General features: G+C 47.8%; 3 protein-coding genes across 3 annotated transcripts in view; 2 read left to right on the forward strand and 1 right to left on the reverse strand.

Annotated features, from left to right (window-relative positions):
- Positions 1 to 3: 3 nt before the first annotated feature.
- On the forward strand, positions 4 to 12,938 carry SMYD4 (SET and MYND domain containing 4). Its single transcript, XM_032788307.2, has 10 exons — positions 4 to 452; positions 531 to 675; positions 2,158 to 2,238; positions 3,284 to 4,454; positions 5,493 to 5,675; positions 6,145 to 6,314; positions 7,264 to 7,396; positions 7,900 to 8,016; positions 8,379 to 8,502; positions 9,724 to 12,938. The coding sequence occupies exons 1-10, from the start codon at positions 319 to 321 to the stop codon at positions 9,875 to 9,877; spliced, it is 2,412 nt and encodes an 803-aa protein (XP_032644198.1). The 5' UTR covers positions 4 to 318; the 3' UTR covers positions 9,878 to 12,938.
- On the reverse strand, positions 10,625 to 18,480 carry SERPINF1 (serpin family F member 1). The gene is made up of 8 exons (XM_032788309.2): positions 18,397 to 18,480; positions 15,520 to 15,605; positions 14,909 to 15,110; positions 14,671 to 14,826; positions 13,515 to 13,718; positions 12,423 to 12,565; positions 11,330 to 11,540; positions 10,625 to 10,884 (listed from the first exon to the last, which is right to left on the reverse strand). The coding sequence occupies exons 2-8, from the start codon at positions 15,595 to 15,597 to the stop codon at positions 10,625 to 10,627; spliced, it is 1,254 nt and encodes a 417-aa protein (XP_032644200.1). The 5' UTR covers positions 15,598 to 15,605; positions 18,397 to 18,480.
- The window catches only part of LOC116829452 (protein ABHD15-like), a 57,663-nt gene continuing 48,688 nt past the window's right edge, over positions 11,387 to 20,361 (forward strand). The window contains exon 1 of the mRNA XM_075073962.1: positions 11,387 to 11,445. The gene's annotated coding sequence lies outside the window, so the exon portion shown is untranslated. The remainder of the gene's footprint in view (positions 11,446 to 20,361) is intronic.

The raw sequence follows: 20,361 nt of genomic DNA on the forward strand, positions 1-20,361 counted from the left end.
GGCGGAAGTGAGCCCTGTGGCCCGTTGTTTGGGTCTCTGTGGGCGCCGCCATTGGCTCTTCTGAGTCCCGCGCACGAAGAGAGTGGGTGAGGAGGCAGGGTCGTGTAGCCTTCTCAGGGGTGTGTAAGGCCGCCCAGGGCGCTAGTGGCGGGGCTGGGTACGGGGGGAGGCTCAGCGGCCCGTGTCTCCCAGGCTGTTGTGAGCGTCAGGCGCCTTGTCCCGGTTGCCCCCGGTGGGGCCGAGACACCCCGAAGCGGCGGGGACACTCTCCGGTTCCCAGAGTGGCTCTGTCCTGCCGTCTCTTCCCGCCTGCGGGCCATGGATCTGCCTGTGGAGAAGTGGGCGGCGTATGCGCGTCGGAGGTGGGCCTCGCTGGAGCCCTGTCTGCGGCGGAAGCTCTCTCTGGCGGTGCCGCTGAGGGACACCTTCCTCCTGTGCGTGCCTCTCTTCCAGTGAGTAGCCCACCGACTGCCCCTCTGCATTTCCTGGGGTAGCCAGGCCGTGACTCTGCGCTTTCTCACTCCTCACAGACCCGCAGATGAAGAATTTTTGCACAGACTGGCTGCCCGTAGTTGGGTGGGAAAGGATCCGAGAGCTGCACTTTTCTACAAGGAGGAGGGGAACAAGAGGTTTCAGAAAAAGGAATACGCTGCCGCACTCATGCTCTATTCCAAGGTAGAGTCGGAGGTGTTCACACAGATGGAAAAATGGTTGCTTTGAGGGGCCTTCAGCCTCAGGTTCATCTCCCGGTAGGAGGGTTTGATGTGGGGATAACTTTATTGGAACTCCACGGGAATGCTGAGGTGTTTGTGAATTTTATAGCAGATGTCTAATGCAGTCCTGTGAGATTAGCAAGGAAATAGCATGCTGGGGTGTCCTTGGGTACAACAGTCATGAGAAGTTTTGTTCTGCATGGACCCTGCATGTAGCTAATCGGTCTTCTTTAGTAACTGTTTTTCTGCTGTAGCCTGACCACATACTATTCCCATCTCTGCTGTTGGCTTGGACAAGTCACTTACTGCTCTTTGCTCAGTCTGGAAAGGTGCTAAACTGTCTCAACTCCAGGTGATTTTCACGGGAGCTGAGAATGTTCTTAAATATTCAGGATTGCATCTATGATCTCTGTGTTCTCTAGTTTCTATATAAGTAAAATAAAAACATCTTCCTCACAAGGGTGTTGAGGCTTAATTTACAGGCTTTTGTAAAATGCATTGTGATCCTTGGATGGAAGACTTTAGAGAAGGGCAAATTATTATGATTAATAGATTTTTAAAGCCAGAAAAAGCCTGTCTAATCATCTATCTGACCTCCTACAGAACACAGGCCACAGAACTGCATCCAGTAATTCCTACATCAAATACATTCTTTTGTGATTAAGCTATAATGGCTCTTTAAAAAGACATCTAATCTTGGTTTAGAAGATTTCAAGTGATGGAGAATCCACCATGTCCTTAGGCAAATTGTTCCAGTGGTTGATTAATCTTTCTGTTAAAATTTTGCAATGTATTTCAAGTCTGAATCTAGTCTAACAGAAAAAATCATAATGAAATGTTCTCGTGCAAGTACTTATAGACTGTGATTGAATAATCTTTTAACCAGATAATAACTAAATAGATTGAGCTTCTTAAGTCTTTTGCCATAAGGCAGGATTTTCAGAGTTTGAGTAATATTTTTGCTCTTTTCTGAACCCTCTCCAGTTTATCAACATCTCTCTTTGAAGAGTAAGCATCAAAATCAGGAATAATATTCCAGTAATGAGCGACAAAGAGTCCTGTGGCACCTTATAGACTAACAGACTTGATTCCAGTAATGGTTTCACTAATGTAATCTACAGAGATAATACCTCCCTGGTCCTCTGTATTCCCCTGTTTATACATCCAAGAATCTCACGAGCCCTCCTAACTGTTATGGTGTGGAATAAAGATGGAAGAGGTCAAGATAAGCAAGATAGGATAATGACAGATTGGGCACGAAAATCTCCAGTACAATAGTCCAGTGGTTGGCACATAACAGGTTGAATTGACTCTCTTCACTCCACTCCTCTCCCTTTCCCAGCCATGACCACACATATTTCATATCCCAGAAACCAAGCTACCCATAGAACATAAAACAATTCTTCTTTCTCAATGTGGCTACTACTCTTTTTGGTCTTTGCAGGCAGTGTCCCACAACAGCCCAGAAATGTCATTGTGTTATGCCAATCGCTCTGCAGCCCTCTTTCACTTGGGTCACTTTGAGGTAAGTACTAGATTTGACACAATCAAGGACAAACCAGCAGCTATTCATTTTGAAAACTGGGTATAGCGAATCTAATGATGACAGTGAAGATTTGCAGCTATTCAACTGTTTTATATGCTGTGCCACAACTTCAAAAAAGTGGCATGCTGTATGTTTCTGATGGTGCCAGTGCTGCATAATCCCACTATATGTTTCCCAAAATACGGCAGCATTCAGGCTAGTTGAAGGTGTTAAAATGAAGTGCCACTAAATTGGAAAAGGCCATGCCTAGTGGGAGACCACTGCTCAATATTGTGTGCTCTTGGTCCAAATTAGCCTAAGATGGCATTTGGGGAGGGCTAGAGTAGTGTTTCTCTTTTGGGAATCTGAGTGGTGGATGATTTTAATCTGGTTTGTAATGGCTTGTTGCTGCTCTTTTTGTAATGGTTTTTATGGTATAATTTTAGTGGATGATAAAGGTGCCTAGGGCTTGGTGTTGTGTCCTTTGCTCTTTATACGGGAAACATAATATGAAGAAACCACATTGGCATAGTGAAGTCCAAATCACTGTATTTACTAACCGTATACAATGTGCAGTGCCTAGCTACGTTTATATGCTGCTGCTCTGTGTTCCGGTAGCTTTTGAAACCTAGAAGAGAGGGAAAGCCAGTAGAGGGCTTACTAACTAACTAAAGCTATATTATCACCTGGGATAGATGTTCCTGTGTTTATTTAAATCCAAATTAAGATTAATAAGGTACAAAGTTTAAATACCAGAACAAGAGGCTGTGGTCCAATATGGTTTTAAAAGTGTTTCAAGCTGCAGGTGCCTTTCAGAATTCCTTGGGAGTGTCTGCACTCTTTCTGTCTGTGAATGGTCTCACTTTTAAAGTGGCAGCACTGCATAAGCCTTTACTCTGACCCCTGGTCAGTCATGGACCAGAAACTTAGTTAATGTAGTTCTAAATAAATGAAATGTGCCTAACCTCAGGTGGGGCAGAAGAGTAAAAATCTCTTTCTGGCATTTTTCAAAGTCATTTAAAAGGCCTCTTATCTTCACTTCCAGGATTGTCTAGAAGACATTGACAGGGCTCAAGCCCAGGGCTATCCAAACAGATTACAGCCTAAGATCTTGCTGCGGAAAACTGAGTGTCTGCTTCTTCTGGGGAGATTAGAGGAGGCAGCAGGGGTCATCAGCAAGGTGGAGAGTAAAATAGCTATGGGTCAGAGTCTGACTAGTACCACACGCCAGATTTTGCTAAGAAAAATCAGTCAACTTAAAGTAAAAGCACATAAGAAGGAGAGTAGCCCAGTATCGGTACCGGAAGCACTCAGCAAAACTCAAAAGGACTTGGAATTCTGGGAAGAAAATGGTAAAATTTCAAGTGCATTTTCATCTGTGAGCTTGAACTTTAACTCCTGCAGAGGACGTCATCTGGTTGCCACCAAAGATATTCTGCCAGGGGAGAGCTTGGTGAAAGAGGAGGCCTTTGTAAGTGTGCTCAGCCCTGGGAAGAGCCTGTTGCTCCAGGACAGTGCTAAAACAACATGGGATACTAGGGTCACTAATGGGGACCTCCACTGTCATCGCTGCTTGAAGCGGCTCTTGGCTTCAGTGCCCTGCGGGGGGTGTAGCTATGCCAAGTACTGCAGCAAGAAGTGTGCACAGCTGGCGTGGGAACACTATCACAGTACAGAGTGCCCATTAGGGGCACTTCTGCTCACACTAGGGGTCTTCTCCCATGTGGCCTTAAGGACTGTTCTAGTGGCTGGATTTGCAGAGGTTAGCAGCTTAGTGAAGCAGTTTCATGGAGATGACAAGGAACTTCACAAGGCTGAAGCCACAGGTAAGAGTTGGGATGAGACACGAGATTCCACAGCAGACATGGAGGGTCTCTCTGAGAAAGCAGAGCCTTTGATTCCTGATTGTGAGGATGTTGGACAGTACCGAGGTTCTTACCAAGCTGTCTTCAATCTTTTGACCCATGCTGAAAAGCACAGTCCTGAACATAAGTTCCTTTGCAGCCTGAGCATAGTAGCCATATGCAAGAAACTACAAGAAAGAGATCTGACCATTTTGAGTCAGGGGTCATGTGAGAGCCAGTCCGAACTGAAAGCACATGTGACGACATCTGCTGAACTGTCTCCGGAGCTGAAGATTCTGGGAGAAGCAATGCTGAGACATATGTTGCAGTTGCACTGTAATGCACAAGCAGTGACCTCAATCCGGGAGTCAGGTCAGTGAGAAACTGTACTCTTCTTCTCTCTTGTCTGTGTTGGATTGTCCTTTGGGAGGGATATAGCGAATGGATGAGCACTCTTAAAAAGATCCCACTGCTCTCGGGTAAACTTTGTGTAAGAATCTTATCTCACTAAAACCTCATAATCTCTTTTACAATGGAAACTTCCTTATGATTTCCCAGTGGTATGCCCAGCACAGGATCATAGAAATGTAGGGCTGGAAGGGACCTCAAGAAATCATCATGTCCAGCCCCCTGTTCTGCGACAGGACCAAATAAACCTAGATCATCCCTGCCAGATATTTGTCCAACCTGTTTTTAAAAACTTGCAATGATGGAGATACCACCACCTCCCTTGGAAGTCCATACCAGAATTTAACTATCGATATAAGTAAAAAGTTTTTCCTAATATCTAACCTAAATCTCCAGGACTGCAGATTAAGGCCATTATTCCTTGTCCTACCTTCAGTGGACATGGAGAATAATTGATCACTATCCTCTTTATAAGAGCCCTTAACATGTGAGAAGACTGTTTTCCAACCCCCTCCCCCGCCAGTCTTTTTTCTCAAGACTAATGACCATTTTTTAACCTTTCCTTCTGAAAGGTTTAGAAAATCTTTCCTAAACGGTGGCACCTAGAAATGGACACAGTACTGCAGCTGAGGCCTAACCAGTTCCAATAAAGTGGGACAGTTACCTCCTGTGTCTTATACATAACGCTCCTGTATATATACCCTAGAAAGATACTAGCCTTTTTCACAGCTGCATCACATTGTAGATTCATTCAATTTGTGATCTGTTATAACCCCCAGATCCTGTTCAGCAGTACTGCCAACTAGCCAGTTAGTAGTTGTGCATTTGATTTTTCATTCCTAAGTAGAGTATTTTGCACTTATCTTTATTGAATTTCGTCTTGTTGAATTCAGACCAGATGTTTTGCTGTGATTAGATTCAGTGCCTGGAATATGAGCAAAGCAGGTCACTAAGTCTGATTTCATGATGTCTTTGTCCCCTTTTATGTTGTGTGGTCTTTAGAGTCTGGAGCCAGCGTTGTTACAGATAGTGAGCAGGTGCGCCTGGCCACAGCCCTCTTCCCTGTCGCCAGCCTCCTGAATCATTCCTGCGACCCTAATACTAGTGTGACTTTCAGTGGGACTGCTATCACAGTCAGGGCATCGCAGCCAATCCCAAGAGGGCAAGAGATTGTCCATTGCTATGGTAAGTTGCAGTCCCTTTCAGGAATACATAGGATACACAGGTGACCTTTTCACCTCTGCAATCCCTGCAGTATCATGGCCGCAAGGGTCACATTTCTAAACATGTGTTTGGAGTTTATCTCTGTTCTGTCCACGCATGCATGTGGGTGTGCACAACCCTGCGTCAATGACATCAGCATGAGACCTCCTACTCCTGCTGTTTGTCTCGTACAGTCACTCGCTAGTGCATCTCAAGATGTGGGACCCACAGCTTATAGCCCTGACACTGGGCCACACCAACCCCTTCTTCACTCCCTTTGATTTCATTGCAAGGCCTCAGATGTGGGTGAGAAACCCAAAATGTAACAAGCCACAGATTATATATTTCCTCTCAATGCATGGCAGGGTGGGATTTTAGTCTGTAGTTAGGTACCCAACTTCCCTGCTTTCTTAATGTATTATCTCTTTGACTCATTATCATCCCTTTGTAGGGCCTCACCGATGCAGAATGGGGGCTGCTGAGAGGTGGCAACGGCTCCTTTGTCAGTATTTCTTTGAGTGTCGATGCCAAGCCTGCCTGGATGAGTTGGGGTCCGATGTCACAGGCACAGCAGCCACAGGGGATATATTCTGCTGTTCCAGCTGCCATGCTTCAATGCAGGTAACTGTTTCATAATCACAACTGTGTAACTTTTGAAATGTTAGTAAAACTAAATATTCTCTGTACTCTGGCTTTGTACTGTGAGGGCAAGGAGGGGATCTGAGTCCAGGGCCCTGCTCTTGGGACTAGGCAGAAGTGAGGGATGGTCTCGTTATTCTCTAGCAATCCCTTTGGAAGACTTATACTTCTCCAGCCTGTCCAGAGGTCCCACTCAATACTGTTTTCTCCCCCCATCCGCACAATCCTCTAGATGTTTGGAAACCCCTTAAAGTGTCTGTGCCCTTGCTTTCAGGAAGCCCTTCATAAAACCCATTTCTCAAGGAAGGTATATAAATTAACAACAGTCCTACTAGGGCCCTAACAGGATGTGTGCATTACTTTCTCGAGCAACCACAAGATCATATGATCCTTGCCCTAATCCTCCTCAGCCTCGTGGTGGTCTCTTTTCCTGTTGTTCTGGTCTTGTCTTTAGATTGTAAGCTCTTAGGGTAGAGACTCTGTTTCATCTGTTTTTTGTAAAGTACCCTGTACAGCCATGTTGTTATTTTTACTTCTAAAACAGCTGTTGAGCCATGAGTCTTCAAGAAAGAGGGAAGAAAAAGTGTGTATTTTCTGTGAAGATTAATGGGGTAGTTCATGCCCTATTTTGGCCTTATCTAAGTAGACTCAGGCTGGCACCATTGCCAGGACTACTCCTTCAACTTTCTTCCAGAGCTCTGAAGATATAACACAAGCACACGGACTGGCCCCTTTGTTTAAACTGTGGCTTGGAAACTGTGTAATAGCCCTGTAATACACTACAGGGGAGCAGAGATACACAACTCTATGCTTTCTGTGTGCAGAAATGATCGTAAAGGTGGCTTGGTCTAGATAATTTAGTCCTGCCTTGAGTCCAGGTGACTGGAGTAGAAGACTTCTTGATGTCCCTATGATTCTATGACTTCCACAGGGAGAAGATGTGCTTCGTTGTTCCAGTGGTGCTTGTACACTATTGGTTGGCAGGGATTACCTCCTACGCCAGTTACAGGACCTTCAGGTGCAAGTTCGAACGGCACTGGGACTTCTCAAAGACAAACAGCCCAGTAAGAGAACCAGCCATCTGTCTTGGACCTTGTTCAGTTCATTACACAAGTACAAGTAATCTTTATAGCAAGATCCTGGCCCCAGCCACCAGATGGCAGTTTTGCCCAAGCATTTAGGTACTGCTGATATGAAGCTGGAATCTCTGGCAGCACAAGTGGTAGGCTGCTTATACTGCTGATCAGACTGGGAGGCTAAATTTCACGTTTGCTCCACTGGAATATGAGGGAATTCAGGGAAATGTTAAAGGTTCGGGCCCAGACCCAATGTTTCAGAAGGCCCCCCTGCCCCCGGTGACCCTTAGGTTAGACAGACTTCAGACTGAAATAGGAATGGTGACCCAGCTAATTCTGCAAGAACAGCATATAAAGTCCAGAGCTAACTGCTCAAGGCTGGAGGGGAGGGAATAGAGTGGACCTGATCTCACTTCACAGATCATGGTTAACTGGCACCTGGAATGGGTTTATGTCTTGTGGTAAAGTGCTTTTGTTCCCTGGATTTGCAGATCAGGCTGTTGAGCTGCTGATGAGGTGCCGGGTGGATGCTGAGAACTTCCTGTCTGCAGAGCACATGTTGGTGGGTGAGATTGAGGATCACCTGGCACAGGGTTATGCCACACTTGGTAAGATGTCTTCCTGTCCCCTCTGGGGTCATTTTCCTATGGCTGGCCTATTAAATTTAATGTCTGACTGGTCTGTTCCCTTTCTCATCTCCCTTCTCTTATTGCAGTCCACTAAACTGACATAGCAGAATCTTCTTAGGAATCTATTTTTAGCCACAAGCTTTATTCCCAGCCATCAAGCACTGGCTGTGTGACCTTGGATGCATCAGTTTCCCACTCTGTACAATGAGGATAACACCCCTCTGTAACTTCCTAGAAGGACTGTGACTCTTAGTTCACTAAGGTTGTAAAGTCCTTTGAGTTCCTTCCATGGCAGTGGCTATAGAAAGGGAGCTATAATAATCCGTTCTCTTTTTGGCCAGGAAAGTGGCAGGAAGCAGCGAGGCACCTGCGGTGCAGCATTCAAATTGTGGAAGCTCACCATGGACCGTCCAGTGTGGAAACGGGTCATGAACTCTTCAAACTGGCACAGATCCTCTTTAATGGGTAAAGAGCCCCATTCCAACAATCTCACCCTTCATTCTACAGTTCTTCCCTGCCTTAGACTGTGTGCCTTGTGTCTCTGAGATGGGGATGTGGCAGGAAGTCCTTGGCATCATTAGTCCCTTTGCAAGATGTCTTCCAGGACTGGTGGATGTTCTGGCAAAGGGGAAACATTTGCCCTTTATCCAGGATGAGGTGGAGGCTGTGAAGTATTTGGATCAAATGAAAGTTTCCTTCAGTTGGCTAGGGAGCCATCTCGTGTTCCTTTTGGCATCCTTCCCACCCATTCCTCTGTCCCACTCCTGTCCTATCACCCTCTTTCTTGTTACCTCTTCTCTGGCATCCCAGGTACCATAGAGTGTGTAGACCCCAATACTACGGTGCTGCTGACACTTCCTTTTAAAGTGACAGTGCCTCAGATGCTTTCTCTTCTTGTCATTGGCCAGCAGATCTCATTACTTTTTTTGTAGACCCCTTTTTTATTAGTATTTCTGGTTTAACTGTCTCCCATCTTGGCAAGAGTGGCAATAAGATAATATGGCCGTTTTTCCAAGGGTGAAGCACTTTGAGTTCCCTGGCTAAAACAGTGGGCATTTACCTGATAGCACGGGTGCCAACTTTTGTCAGCACAGGTGGGTGCTTGTGCCCCCCCCCGGCCCCATCCCGACTCCACCCCTGCCCCAGAGTCCCTGCCCCAGAGTCCTTGCCCCAACTCTGCCCCTCCCTGCCCCTATTGGACCTCTCCCCAAATCCCCGCCCTGGTCCCACCTCCTCCCCCAAGCCACGCGTTCCCCCTCCCTCCCAGGCTTGCCGTGTGAATCAGCTGTTTTGCAGCGCAAGGGCTGGGAGGAAGTGGGGAGAAGCAGGACCCAGCGGCATGCTCAGGAGAGGAGGCGGAGCGGAGGTGGAGGTGAACTGGGGTGGGGTGGGGAGCTGCCGGTGGATGCAGAGCACCCAACAATTTTTCCTCGTGGGTGCTCCAGCCCCAGAGCACCCACAGAGTCAGTGCCTATGCCTGATAGTGATGGGATGTGGGGGGTGAGTCCTACCCCTGTGATCAGGGAATTTCTGTCTCAGTGAAAGAAGGAAGAGGTGCCTGAGCTGTCCTGGCTTAAGGGGAAATGGAGGACAGGATGAAGGGTGCTGAATGAATGGTTTCATCAAATGTGCTGAGGGAAGTTTGTCCCCTAAATCTTTCTTACATTTCTTCCCTCTGTACTTCAGGTTTGCAGTGTCTGAAGCTCTGTGCACAATTCAAAGAGCAGAGACAGTTTTGTCTGTGCACTGTGGCCCTCAGAATGCCCAGGTCCAGGAGCTGCAGGAGATGAGAGCCTGTCTGCTGGAGCTGCCCAGAAGCCTCCTTCACAGGGTGGAGTGACTAACAAAGGAAGCTGGAGTGCTGCACTCTCCTCAGGAAGTTAAGCTCCATGTGGCAGGGCAGGGCCTGGCTACAAGCTGGGTGAGCTCTGAAATGTCCCTGGGGAGGGCGAGGGAATGAAGCTGATCACTGCTGAAATGGGAGAGGACACCACTGGGGTACTGACAGAAGGGCTGTCTCATAGAAATGAATGTTGCTATAGAATTTCTTAACATGCTTTTGAGAAAAGCATTTGAGAGCCTATTATGCGTCTTTCTGAAGTTGTGGTTCTTCCCTGGAGGGTTAAATGTTGGCCCTATGCACACACACACACACACCCCCCCAAAGCCCACCACTATTGTTTGCTTTTGAAAACTGTGAAGTGCTTGCCTGTCATTCAGCACACCTATTCCTGCAAACATGAGACAAGGGGCTGGACTGAGGCAGGCAGCAGGCCAGGAAATGTAGAGCCACAGGATGCAATAGAAGTTAGACCAGAACAGTGGGGCTCACCACAGGGGACACATGGTGACGTTGGAGGAACTCTGGGAAACTGTTATGGAGACCGAATGCAAACCAAACCAGGGCCTGTATTACAGGGGGGAATACTGCGGCGCTTTGAATTGTTCGTGGCAAAAGCTCTTTTATTGCAGCATGTAGGCATAAAATTTGCAAGTTTGACTGTGCAGCAGAGCAGGGACCCAGCATTCTCCCAATTACCCCAGCCTTTCTGGAGGACTCTAACATTGCAGGCTGCTGTCAAGGGAACTAAGTGCTCCTGGGGTCCAGGATTTTGCCAATAAAGAGGAGGGTTCCTGTGGTGTCATCCCGCAGCACAAATAGGAATGGTCTGTCTAGATGGTAGTCGAGGGGGAAGGTCAGGCGAGCAGCATTCTCTACAGGGTTTGGTGTGGATCTTGCCCCATCTTCATTTAGTTCCAGGACTGCCTTGTGTTGCACATGAGAGAGTTTGGTGGATTTGGGAGAAATCTTGCTGAAGTCAGGTGATGTGAAGAGTAACTGGAGCCCTGTAGGAAAGGAGGAAGATTCCATTAACTAGGAAGAAGGGGCCTTCTGGGAGGGTAAGTAGACAGTGCTGCAGACTGAGGCCGTACTGCTAGTGCTGCAGAGAGGAGGAGTCATAGGTAGGGTTGCCAATCCTCCAGGATTGGTCTGGAGTTTCCAGGAATTAAAGATGGTCATGTGATGAAATCTCCAGGAATAAATCCAGCCAAAATTGGCAGCCCTAATCATAGGACCCATTGAGCTCATTGGGGGATGGGGGGAGTGGGCCCCAGGCAGAGCCTATGTGAGAGATGGAAGCATGAGCTGCAGTTGTCAATGAAGTCCATACATATGACAGTAGGACCTAGCTTGTGACCATTGGCTGCTTGTTCTCAGGAAGCTGAAGGAGCAGTTCTGCTCGCTGCTCTGAGCCCCAGCAGCCTGCAGAGGGCCATTCTGTGTACATACTCATCTCCTGCAGTGTGCTGCTAAGTGCCTCCTCGGAGCTCAGCTTCAGCCTGGGTATGCTCAGCACAGCATGAATTGTCTTCAGCTCCCTGTCTATGTCACGGACAAACTCTGAGGTGAGACTCTCCTCAATCAGGGTCATGTTCTGAGTCACCTTCTGTGGCAGGAAGAACATAGCACTGACACTGCCTGTCAGTGGTAGCTGGGCAATCTGGACGTGTAGTAAAAAAAGACAAGGAGTTATCTCTAAACACACCAGCAGAATCTCCCAGTGCCAGCTGTGGTCTCTGAACTTTGGATGGCCAGCCAGCACTCCACCTACCAGGTTCTTCCTTCCCACCCTGCTTATCTACTATGCTACAGGTTCCCCTTGCCCCTCCACAGTACAGACTTCTGCCCTAAACCCTGTTCCTCCTGCTGTGAAAGGAAATGCAAAATTCAACATTTTTCCTGTGAGAATCTGTACTGAATTGCAGTATGGGGGGGAGCGGAATTTTCAGCTGGAACTTTGACCCGTATACTGATGCTGTGCTATGCACAGTCCCCAGTTCTGAGAGCCTGACCCAGGGCCAGCCCTGCCTAGCTCACTAGCAACTTTTCCAGCTATTTCAGGAACAGCCTTGATGAATTCCCAGAAGCAGCACTTTCCCTCCCCTGTCAGAGGGAGGATGCTTACCAGAGAGTGGAGCTCCATTAGGAACAGGCTGGAACCATGTGGTAGAGCGACTAACGTGCCACTTTTTGAAAGGCAGTGAGTCAGAGAGGAACTTCTACCAGAGCCTGTCCTTCCCTGCAACCTGTCCCTTTCCTCCCTGCCCAGCTGGGGCGGCTGTACAGACTAGAGAGACCTTTATGCTACTTAGAGCTGTAGTTGCTTGCCATATGATCATGGGGATGTGGAGTTCTCTGAGCAAACCCAAAGCTCTCTGCCATGGTGTAAAGAATAAGAGTTACAGGAGTTTGGTGGAAAGGGCAGAAGTCACCCTCTCGTCGGGGGAGAGCTAGTGAGTAAAAATGGATCTTTCCCTAGTCTAGGGCGAGGTGATTTTGCACAGGGGCTACATTCTTTTTCTTGCTCAGTCCTTCACCTGACCTTGCAGTTGAGTTCTGAGTCGAAGCCATATCGTAGTATGGCTTTGGGGTCCGACATCATGGGCACCTTCACAGATCTGTCTTCATCGAGGTGGAAGTCCTGCGGCATAGTCTTTATGGGGTCAAACTTGGTTCCCCACTGTCCTATTTTTAAAAATAAAACAGGAACGTTCAGGAATAATGGGAAAACCTAAGACCTGGATGTGTAGCCAGTGGAATGGTATTGTGGTTTCATACATGAAAGAGCCCTGCTTTAGGGGATTGGTCTTGGAGGATGATAGAAGTCAGAAAGCCAGTTACAGGGATCAGCTATACTTGCAACATTGTCTTACTGTTACTGTTGGCTCGCTAGTCCCTTCCATCCCATCTGAGGTTTGGCCAGATTGGACATGAAGTCAGCTGACATGCCGGTTGGGTGGAGGAGCCGCTGGAGAGAGCTGATATTTTATTTATGTACTTATAAATACATAGCTATTTTATACTTTATATGCATAAATATAAGTGGTACTGCTAATCTTCACCTACCCTTTGTGTATTTGCTCATTGTTAACTCCCCTGGCCAGGGACTGTCTATACCTGTTCGGGGAGCACTCACCACAACGTGGCCCTGAGCCTGACTAGGCCAAGAGCTGCTCTTGTAATATAAATACTTGATGTCTGGATTCCCTAGAACAGCTGCCCAGTATCTCCTGTCCATGCAGAGAGGTGGTGTAGCAGGCACAGTCCCATCTGCAAGCTTGATGAATCTCCTTCCATTGGGCAGGATATTCTGTCTTTCATCCTTGCAGGCTTTCACTTTCCTCCTTCCCTGACCCCTTTTTGCAAGCAGGTCAAGATTCAGCTTCCTGTGAGTAGTGACTCCTCCCATGGGGAAGTCCTTTCCACTTTCATCAGGCATCTGTCCCACCTCCTTTCGTAAACTCAGTAGAGAATCTATATCCATGTGTTCAAAGAAGTTTCTTCCTGTCACTCTGTCTTTCTGCCTACCTCTTCAATGTGCCCTGGCCAGAATGTGACCTTCCCTCCTGTATTTTCTGGCATGCAATTGGGAGACACCCCCCAGCCCCCAATGAACGACGGTAAGCACTCTTACCTTTGAAATAAGCTGCCCCGATGAGGAAGATGCTGATGCCTGTAGGTATCTCCTTTAGGAATTTGACAATCTTTCCCTTGGTCTGTTGTTGCACCCAGTTGTTGATGTCTTGAAGGTCTGAATGGGCATTGCCAGTCAGCAACTTGGGCCGTGCCCCATAGGACTTCTCCAGCTGGCTCACAAACCCCATTTTCATTCTCAGTTCTGAGGGGCAGAAAGACCATTACTGTAGCCTACTCCCTCTATCAGAGACGAAATCCCAAGGCAATGAGGTACAGCTGAAGGCCTGTCAGTGAGCAAACCATGCCCTTTCCTGACATACTTACCGATATCTAAGCCCTAGTCTTCTAAATACCCATTGTTGTGATGCACAGGCACGTGCAAACCCCTCGAGAGTCTGACTAAAGTTGTGTGGGGAACTGATGTATTTATCTAGTCTCGCAGCCACATCCTATGCTGTAGTCTGCCAAAACCTTCAACTAATGGGTAAAGATGGGTGATTGGAATCGAATGGCTGCCTGTAGTTGCCACACTTTGGTGTCTGACTCTAGCCCTGCCCCTATACTCCTTACATGATTACAGCATATTGAGGAGCTTGGATCTTCCTCAGGCCATCAGGTTGACAGGGGGAAGTGGGAGATTTTAGCATTCTTATCAAGATGGTCTAGAGCAACGTGAAACCTGGCATTTTAACTGACTCGGAAGGGTCAAACAGTTCTGTATGATCTGTCTTCCAGGCAGGGGCTGATCATCATTGTAAAGTGAAAGATATAATCAAACTGTATCTGGAACTGAAAATACATCAGATGGCTCCTGGGAGGTAGGCACAGCTGGAGTGAGGCTTAGGGAGGAGATGAAATTATCAAAGCAAGTTCTTCGTGGGTCCCTTCTGTGCCAGCAGCTCTGTTGCCAAGTGCCCTGTTGACACATCTTTGATTTTAATAAACATTTTCCGCTCTATATAGGGACCCCCAAGATTGTTACTGCATGGTGCAATCAGCACAGGGCGGAAGCAGGTGCTTAGGCTCCAGACACAACTGTGTCCTGTAACTGAAGCCATTGGTGCCTGTGACTGTTAACCATCCATTCTGCTCTACTGACTGCTGCTCAGGGACAGAAACAAGATTTATGTAGGCAGGTGAAGAAAGGTTTTTACTTCTCTCCACAACAATGCGGGTGGCACTTCTAAGGCCCTTTACAGGTGCAGTGATGCTAGCCAGCAGCTCCTTGTAGGTGTTGTGGACCTCAACCTTGTTAAGCAGGTCATAGAAGAGAGTACGAGAAATCAGGTCTTCTGTTCGCTCTCCAGCACCTGCCAACCATAAATAAAGGAGCATGAGGTCCCCCCTCCAGCCATGCACAAGAATGCGTGAGGAGGAGGAGTAGGGACTCACCTAGTAAAAGGCCAGAAAGTGCGGTGGCTACACTGAAGGGTGACAGTAACACATTGGAGGTGGGAGTCTTGCTCGACTGCTGGCGATACAGGTCATAGCCAAAGTTGGAGACTGCAGCTGCCAATTTGTTTACAGGGCTTTTGTAGAAGGGATCTTCCTCCTCAGCTGCCTCTGTGTTGCCTCTTTCAGGGGTACCAGAGTCCTTGCAGGCACAAGAAACACTTCTTTAGAATTGCTATGCATCAGAAGGCAAGAGCAGTATGATACCCAGAGAACTGTTCACCTGCAAAGTGCTATACAGACATTCCTCTTCAAGTTGGGGAAGTACTGGCCTTGTCTTACCGTTGGGAAAACAGAGGGTCATACACTTTGTCATAGGCAGAGCTGGGAATAGAACCCAGACCCTCCTGCTGTACCTACTGGAGATTCCACCATGCTTTTACCTGGGCAGAGCAGGACTTACCTTTCCCATGTCATTGCCCATGATGGTCCTAGGTTCTCCTTGGCAGCTCTGGAGGATGGTGCTTAATATTCCCATTTCGAATTTTAATTTTGGAAGTTTTATGCACCAAGTTTCTCACTCTCCTTGTCATGTTTTGTATCACACTCACCTGCTCTGCAGCCGAGTCCTGAGATCTGCTAGTGGGGGCTAGGAGCCCTAGCCACAGAAGAACAACCAGAGTCTGCATGATGGAACCTAGAAGGGCAGAACACAATAGAGCTGTTTGCCCTAGTCAGTCTGCCTACTCATTTGTTCCAGCTAGCTCCACCTAGCCGGAACTGCCTGTGCATCTAGTACATATCTCTGCAGCAGGACCTGCTGTGCACAGCTGATCAGTTGCAAATCCTCAGCCTGTGGCTTCTTCAGCTGGTTCAACGCTAGCTGCTTTGAGCTTCTTGAGAGTGTGGCATGCACATTTGTGGACACGTGGGCAAGTGTGCCTGTGCCCAAAAGCAGAGGTAGAGATGTGATGCAAATCACACTGGCTCTCAGACAAGACACCAAACTCCAAGGCCCTGAAAGGTACTAGATCAGATCAGTGCACAAGAGACTCTTCTTGCTGCTTTACATCCCGTGCACTCAAAAAGTCAATAGTCATACAAAAGCAGCAAGTGCAACAACGAGCACTGGATGAAATAAAATAGTCAATGGACTACTGTTGTTGTCCTGGACACGCACATACCCCCTGCCCAGCCGTCCAATTCACTTCCTAGCCTCAGTCTTGCTCACTGAGTAGCCCTATCCTTGGAGGATTACTGGCTGCATGAGCAACTTACTACCACTCTGGCTCCGTAGCTGATTAAATAGCAGCATTGATGGGCTCCAAATGGAGTCCCATGAACTCTTCCTACCCTAAATGCATATCATGGGGTAGAGGTTAAAGCAGAGAGGAGGTAAAGGACAGGACTGGGCTTACTCAGGATTCCTAATAGAAAAAAACCACCAAGCTCCCTAGGGCCACTAATCCTGTTCTTTTTCAGAAATTCAATGTTAACCTCTCCAGTGTCTGCATAAGAGGATTCTGTTCAATGATGTGTCTGGTCCAAAGGGTAGTGTTACCCAAACTTTCATCCTCAGTAAATTAGAGCTACTGCAGGGATGTCATGTCCCAGAGGTCAGATACCATGGGCTGGGTGAAAGCAGTGTTTATATAAATTCCAAAGAAATTAAAGGAAGGGCGCTTGTATTTAGCTAACCCCTGTGATCCCATGCAGCCAGAGGAGTAGGAGCCTGCACATGTGTTTCAGATTAAATGCAGCTCTAAAGCAAACATGGCTGTTGGTAGACTTGCAGACTCTGAAAACCACATGTCCACAATAACTACAATTCAGGGACCAGCCTGTTCAGGCAGAGGATTCCCCTACAAGAAAAAGCTCCCCCAGACCCTCTCTCTGGTAGCAGTTTTACTTTAGGAAACACTGTGCCTCTACAGCATCCTTTATTAGTCTCAAAGGTGCCACAAGTACTCCTGTTTTTTTTGCTATACAGACCAACACGGCTGCTGCTCTGAAACCTGCCAAAAGAGATTCCTCTGTAGCATTGTTTCCGTTTAGAGCAGACATGAAACTGGCTATGCAGTCCAATTTCGCAAGACTCATGGATTCTCTCCCTGCATCTATGCTCAGACACCACCCCCCACCCAGGAGAGCAGTATTCTGGATTTCTTTCAAGTGCAGAAAATATGCTCTGAGTGGAGCTGCTGTACTGGACCAAAGCAATGTTAGGTGGTGTGAGGGTGGATGTGACTCAGGGACTTTTCGTTCCTGGGAGAGTGAGCCTCATGGTGAGGATTTCTGAGTAGGCCTGCCTCCTGTGGAACACGTGAGCAGAGAGATTCTGGCTGGATACTGTCTGAGGATGCCTGCTGCAAGTAGATTCTTCACCTGGCTTTCCCATTATGCCTAGTGTGAGAGGTTTGCTCTGGGCTAGACATGAGATGTGGGTTTTCTATGAAATGTGGTCTTTTCTCTGAAAAAAGGCTCTACAACACTCTCTGCTCCCAACTGCGCTGTGCTCCTGGGAGCATGAGAATGGAGAGTGCATTCCCAGATTTTATCATCTTTGCCAAGATTGTCACCACCCTCATATTTCTCAGGCTTTGCCAAGAAGTGATTTCCATTTTAGAATGAGAGAGCCCCACTGAGCTTGAATGGGCCTGAACATCTGGATTCTATTTGTTCAGTTATGATGCACACAGCCAAAACTGCAGATAGAAAAAGTCATTGCTGGAGCAGAGCTGGGGTGATATCTAGCTTAACTTTAAAAATCTATAGTTGTGTTTAAAAAGAAAGGAAAAGATGTAGAGCACGCCGTCTATGATGTTAGACTCAGAAAGAGCAGGTTGGGAAACAAGCTGAGAAGATACTTTCAAAGCGTGAATTGTCCCATCCCTGGATCTCTGCAGCTCTGAAATAAAACACCATTCTCCCAGGCGAGAAAGTTCTGAAGGTCTCTAACTATTCTTAAGCACATTTGAGTGTGGGATATCTCACAGCCACCCCACCTATGAGGTCTGTTTCTCTCTATTGGGGGGTGTCTCAGAGCACCTCACCAAGAGGGTTTGACTCAGTTTTCTGCTAGACTCAGTTTCTATTGCAAAGAAAACTAACTGCAACGCAAGTGCTAATTGATGCAGAAGCGTAACCCCCTGTCCATCCATGCTTGATCCTCAGAGCCTGCAGGAGGGATCCTTGTTCCCAAGCACACTTCTGGCCCGCAGTCCCTCCAGGAGAAGCCTCATGACCCCATCTGGCGCCCAGGCCCTCTGGGAGAGTCCCCCATTTCCAGCCTACTCCTGTTTCCCCGGAAGGAATTCTTCACTCCCCAGGCCACACCATACCAAGGACCATCACTCCTATCTCCCAGGCCCTACAAGAGGGGCCCCCTCCCCTGGGCTCATTCCTGTGCCCTTCCCATCATTCTGGGTACTCCCATTGCTACTAGCTGTGGGCCAACAGGTCTGGAAGCAGGGTGAATTGCTCCTTACCTCGGACTCCTCTCAGCCAGTGCTGTCCTGTGTTACCACCCTTGAGAGTCTGGATAGCATGGATTTTATAACAGCCACATCTGCTTTCTTTGCTGCCTGCCAGCAGACTGCCCCCAAGCCCAGCCTTCTGCAGGCTTCAGGTTACACTTCCCAGGGCTCTCTTAAAGTGATCTGCTCTCATTTTTGATCCTGTGATTGTCACTGCATTGTGCTGACTTTAACCCTGCGCTTGATCCAGCTCCCAAAGCAAATGCCCATTATTTGAGAAACAGTCAGTGGTTAAAGCACAAGACTGAGAACCAAGTTCTCTGGCTTCTATTCTATGCTCTGTCACAAGCTCCTTGTGTGACTTTGGGCAAGTCAGCTCCCGTCTCAGTGCCCTGGCTTCGCCATCTGTAAAATGGGAGTATTCCTTCCGTACCTCAGGGAGTTATAAAATACTTGCTGATGGCTGTGTGGGAGCATCATTTGTACAGCAGCAACTTTAACATTTAACATAGCAAGAACCTCTACCCAGCAACAGGATCCAAATATTGATTTAAAGCAACTAAGGAGAAAGGACCCAGGATTGACTCTAGCCAAGATGCAGGGTCAGTATTAACAAAAATGACCTAATATGCTCAGTGAAGGAGAATTGGGATGGGACTGTGGCTGCATGCAGCTTGTCTAAACGAAAATGCTGAAAGTGTAGTGAAGGCAGCTGTACCAAACCCCACATTTGGGATTGTCCTGGAATCTATCCCTGCTGTGCTGCAGGCCTTACCCTCTAGGCAATGAGAAGCATAAAACTGATTTATTCATACATGCACTCATAGCCTGCAGGCCCTGTGATGAACTAGGAATGTTCATAATGTTTTCTCTGAATACTGTGTTGGTGCCTCAGTGTCCCCTAGGCAGTTCTTAAGTATCTGGCAGAGCAAAGGGCCAGTGCACCTAAATGCCTGACCCTCTGTCTCCTAGCAACTGGTGGCCTGGGCCCTCCCCTGCAAAGGTGCCAGCTGAAGGTGTTCGAGACAAAGAGGTCAGGTGACCTCCTGGCTCCGCCCGGAAGAGCTGAGCAGGACGAGGAGGGGTTTGTTAGTCTGGAGTTGGCTGGGGATGAGGCGTGAGGGCAGATGTGGGGATCTGGCTCTCTGCCCCCAAGAATGACCGGCGGAGGGGTCCAGTTCGCTGTATCTACAATGCCTGTTTTAGACCCTGTTCCTGTCATTGAATAAACCTCTGTGTTGCTGGCTGCTGAGATCCCGTCCGACTGCAAGTGGGGGCAGGACCCATCGGCTTCCCCATGACCCACCTGGGCGACTCGTGTGGGAAGCACACAGAGGGGCAGAGGATGCTGAATGCTCCAAGGAGAGACCCCAGGAGGTGAAGACATTGAGCTTCTTGCCCTGAACAATCTGCTCCAAGGAGAGGAGGCTCCCCAAAGTCCCTGACTGGCTTCGGGGGAGCGTTCCAAAGCATCGCCCGGTGACTCCATGACAGGCCCTCAGCTAATGGAAGAGGGGATGACTGGAGACCCACATGACCGCAAACCAGCATCTTTGTGAGCTGGAAAAGCAAATCATTCATTTGGTTTCTTGTGGGTCAGTGCTGCTTCATTGACCAATGGCCAAGCGGAAGAAAACAGTCTTCCTGAGCAGTAATAAGATGGACAGTTACAGCCTTATGTGGAAACTGCTTCTGACTTGTACTGTAAGCAGAATCTGTGAAATAAGCTTGTCCCTGTGACCCCTCTGCATTCACCCGAGGCTGTGATGCGGGTTGTTGGAGATTGCAGTTGTCATTTCCCAGTTTTCTCCATTCTCTTCTTAATGTATGTGTTAGTACTAAATATGCCCCTCGTGAAAGGCTTTGGCCTGTTCTTACTAAGCCTGTCAACACAAGAAAGTGGCACCAGTTTAACTATAGGTGTGATTTTTAACCCATGCAAGGCTGTGTGAACACACCTATTTGCTTTAGCTAAGT

This window comes from Chelonoidis abingdonii, chromosome 20 (assembly GCF_003597395.2).
Source record: "Chelonoidis abingdonii isolate Lonesome George chromosome 20, CheloAbing_2.0, whole genome shotgun sequence".
Classification (NCBI taxonomy): Eukaryota; Metazoa; Chordata; order Testudines; family Testudinidae; genus Chelonoidis; species Chelonoidis abingdonii.

Excerpts from the sequence above, each read along its gene's own strand:
- SMYD4 (XM_032788307.2), top strand. The coding sequence starts at position 319 with ATGGATCTGCCTGTGGAGAAGTGGGCGGCGTATGCGCGTCGGAGGTGG. Across the intron at positions 453-530 it reads CTGTGCGTGCCTCTCTTCCA|ACCCGCAGATGAAGAATTTT; the intron begins GTGAGTAGCCCA and ends CACTCCTCACAG. Across the intron at positions 676-2,157 it reads CACTCATGCTCTATTCCAAG|GCAGTGTCCCACAACAGCCC; the intron begins GTAGAGTCGGAG and ends TGGTCTTTGCAG.
- SERPINF1 (XM_032788309.2), bottom strand. The coding sequence starts at position 15,597 with ATGCAGACTCTGGTTGTTCTTCTGTGGCTAGGGCTCCTAGCCCCCACT. Across the intron at positions 13,719-14,670 it reads CCGCATTGTTGTGGAGAGAA|AACTGAGAATGAAAATGGGG; the intron begins GTAAAAACCTTT and ends TCTGCCCCTCAG. Across the intron at positions 11,541-12,422 it reads ACTCAGAACTCAACTGCAAG|ATTGCCCAGCTACCACTGAC; the intron begins GTCAGGTGAAGG and ends CTACACGTCCAG.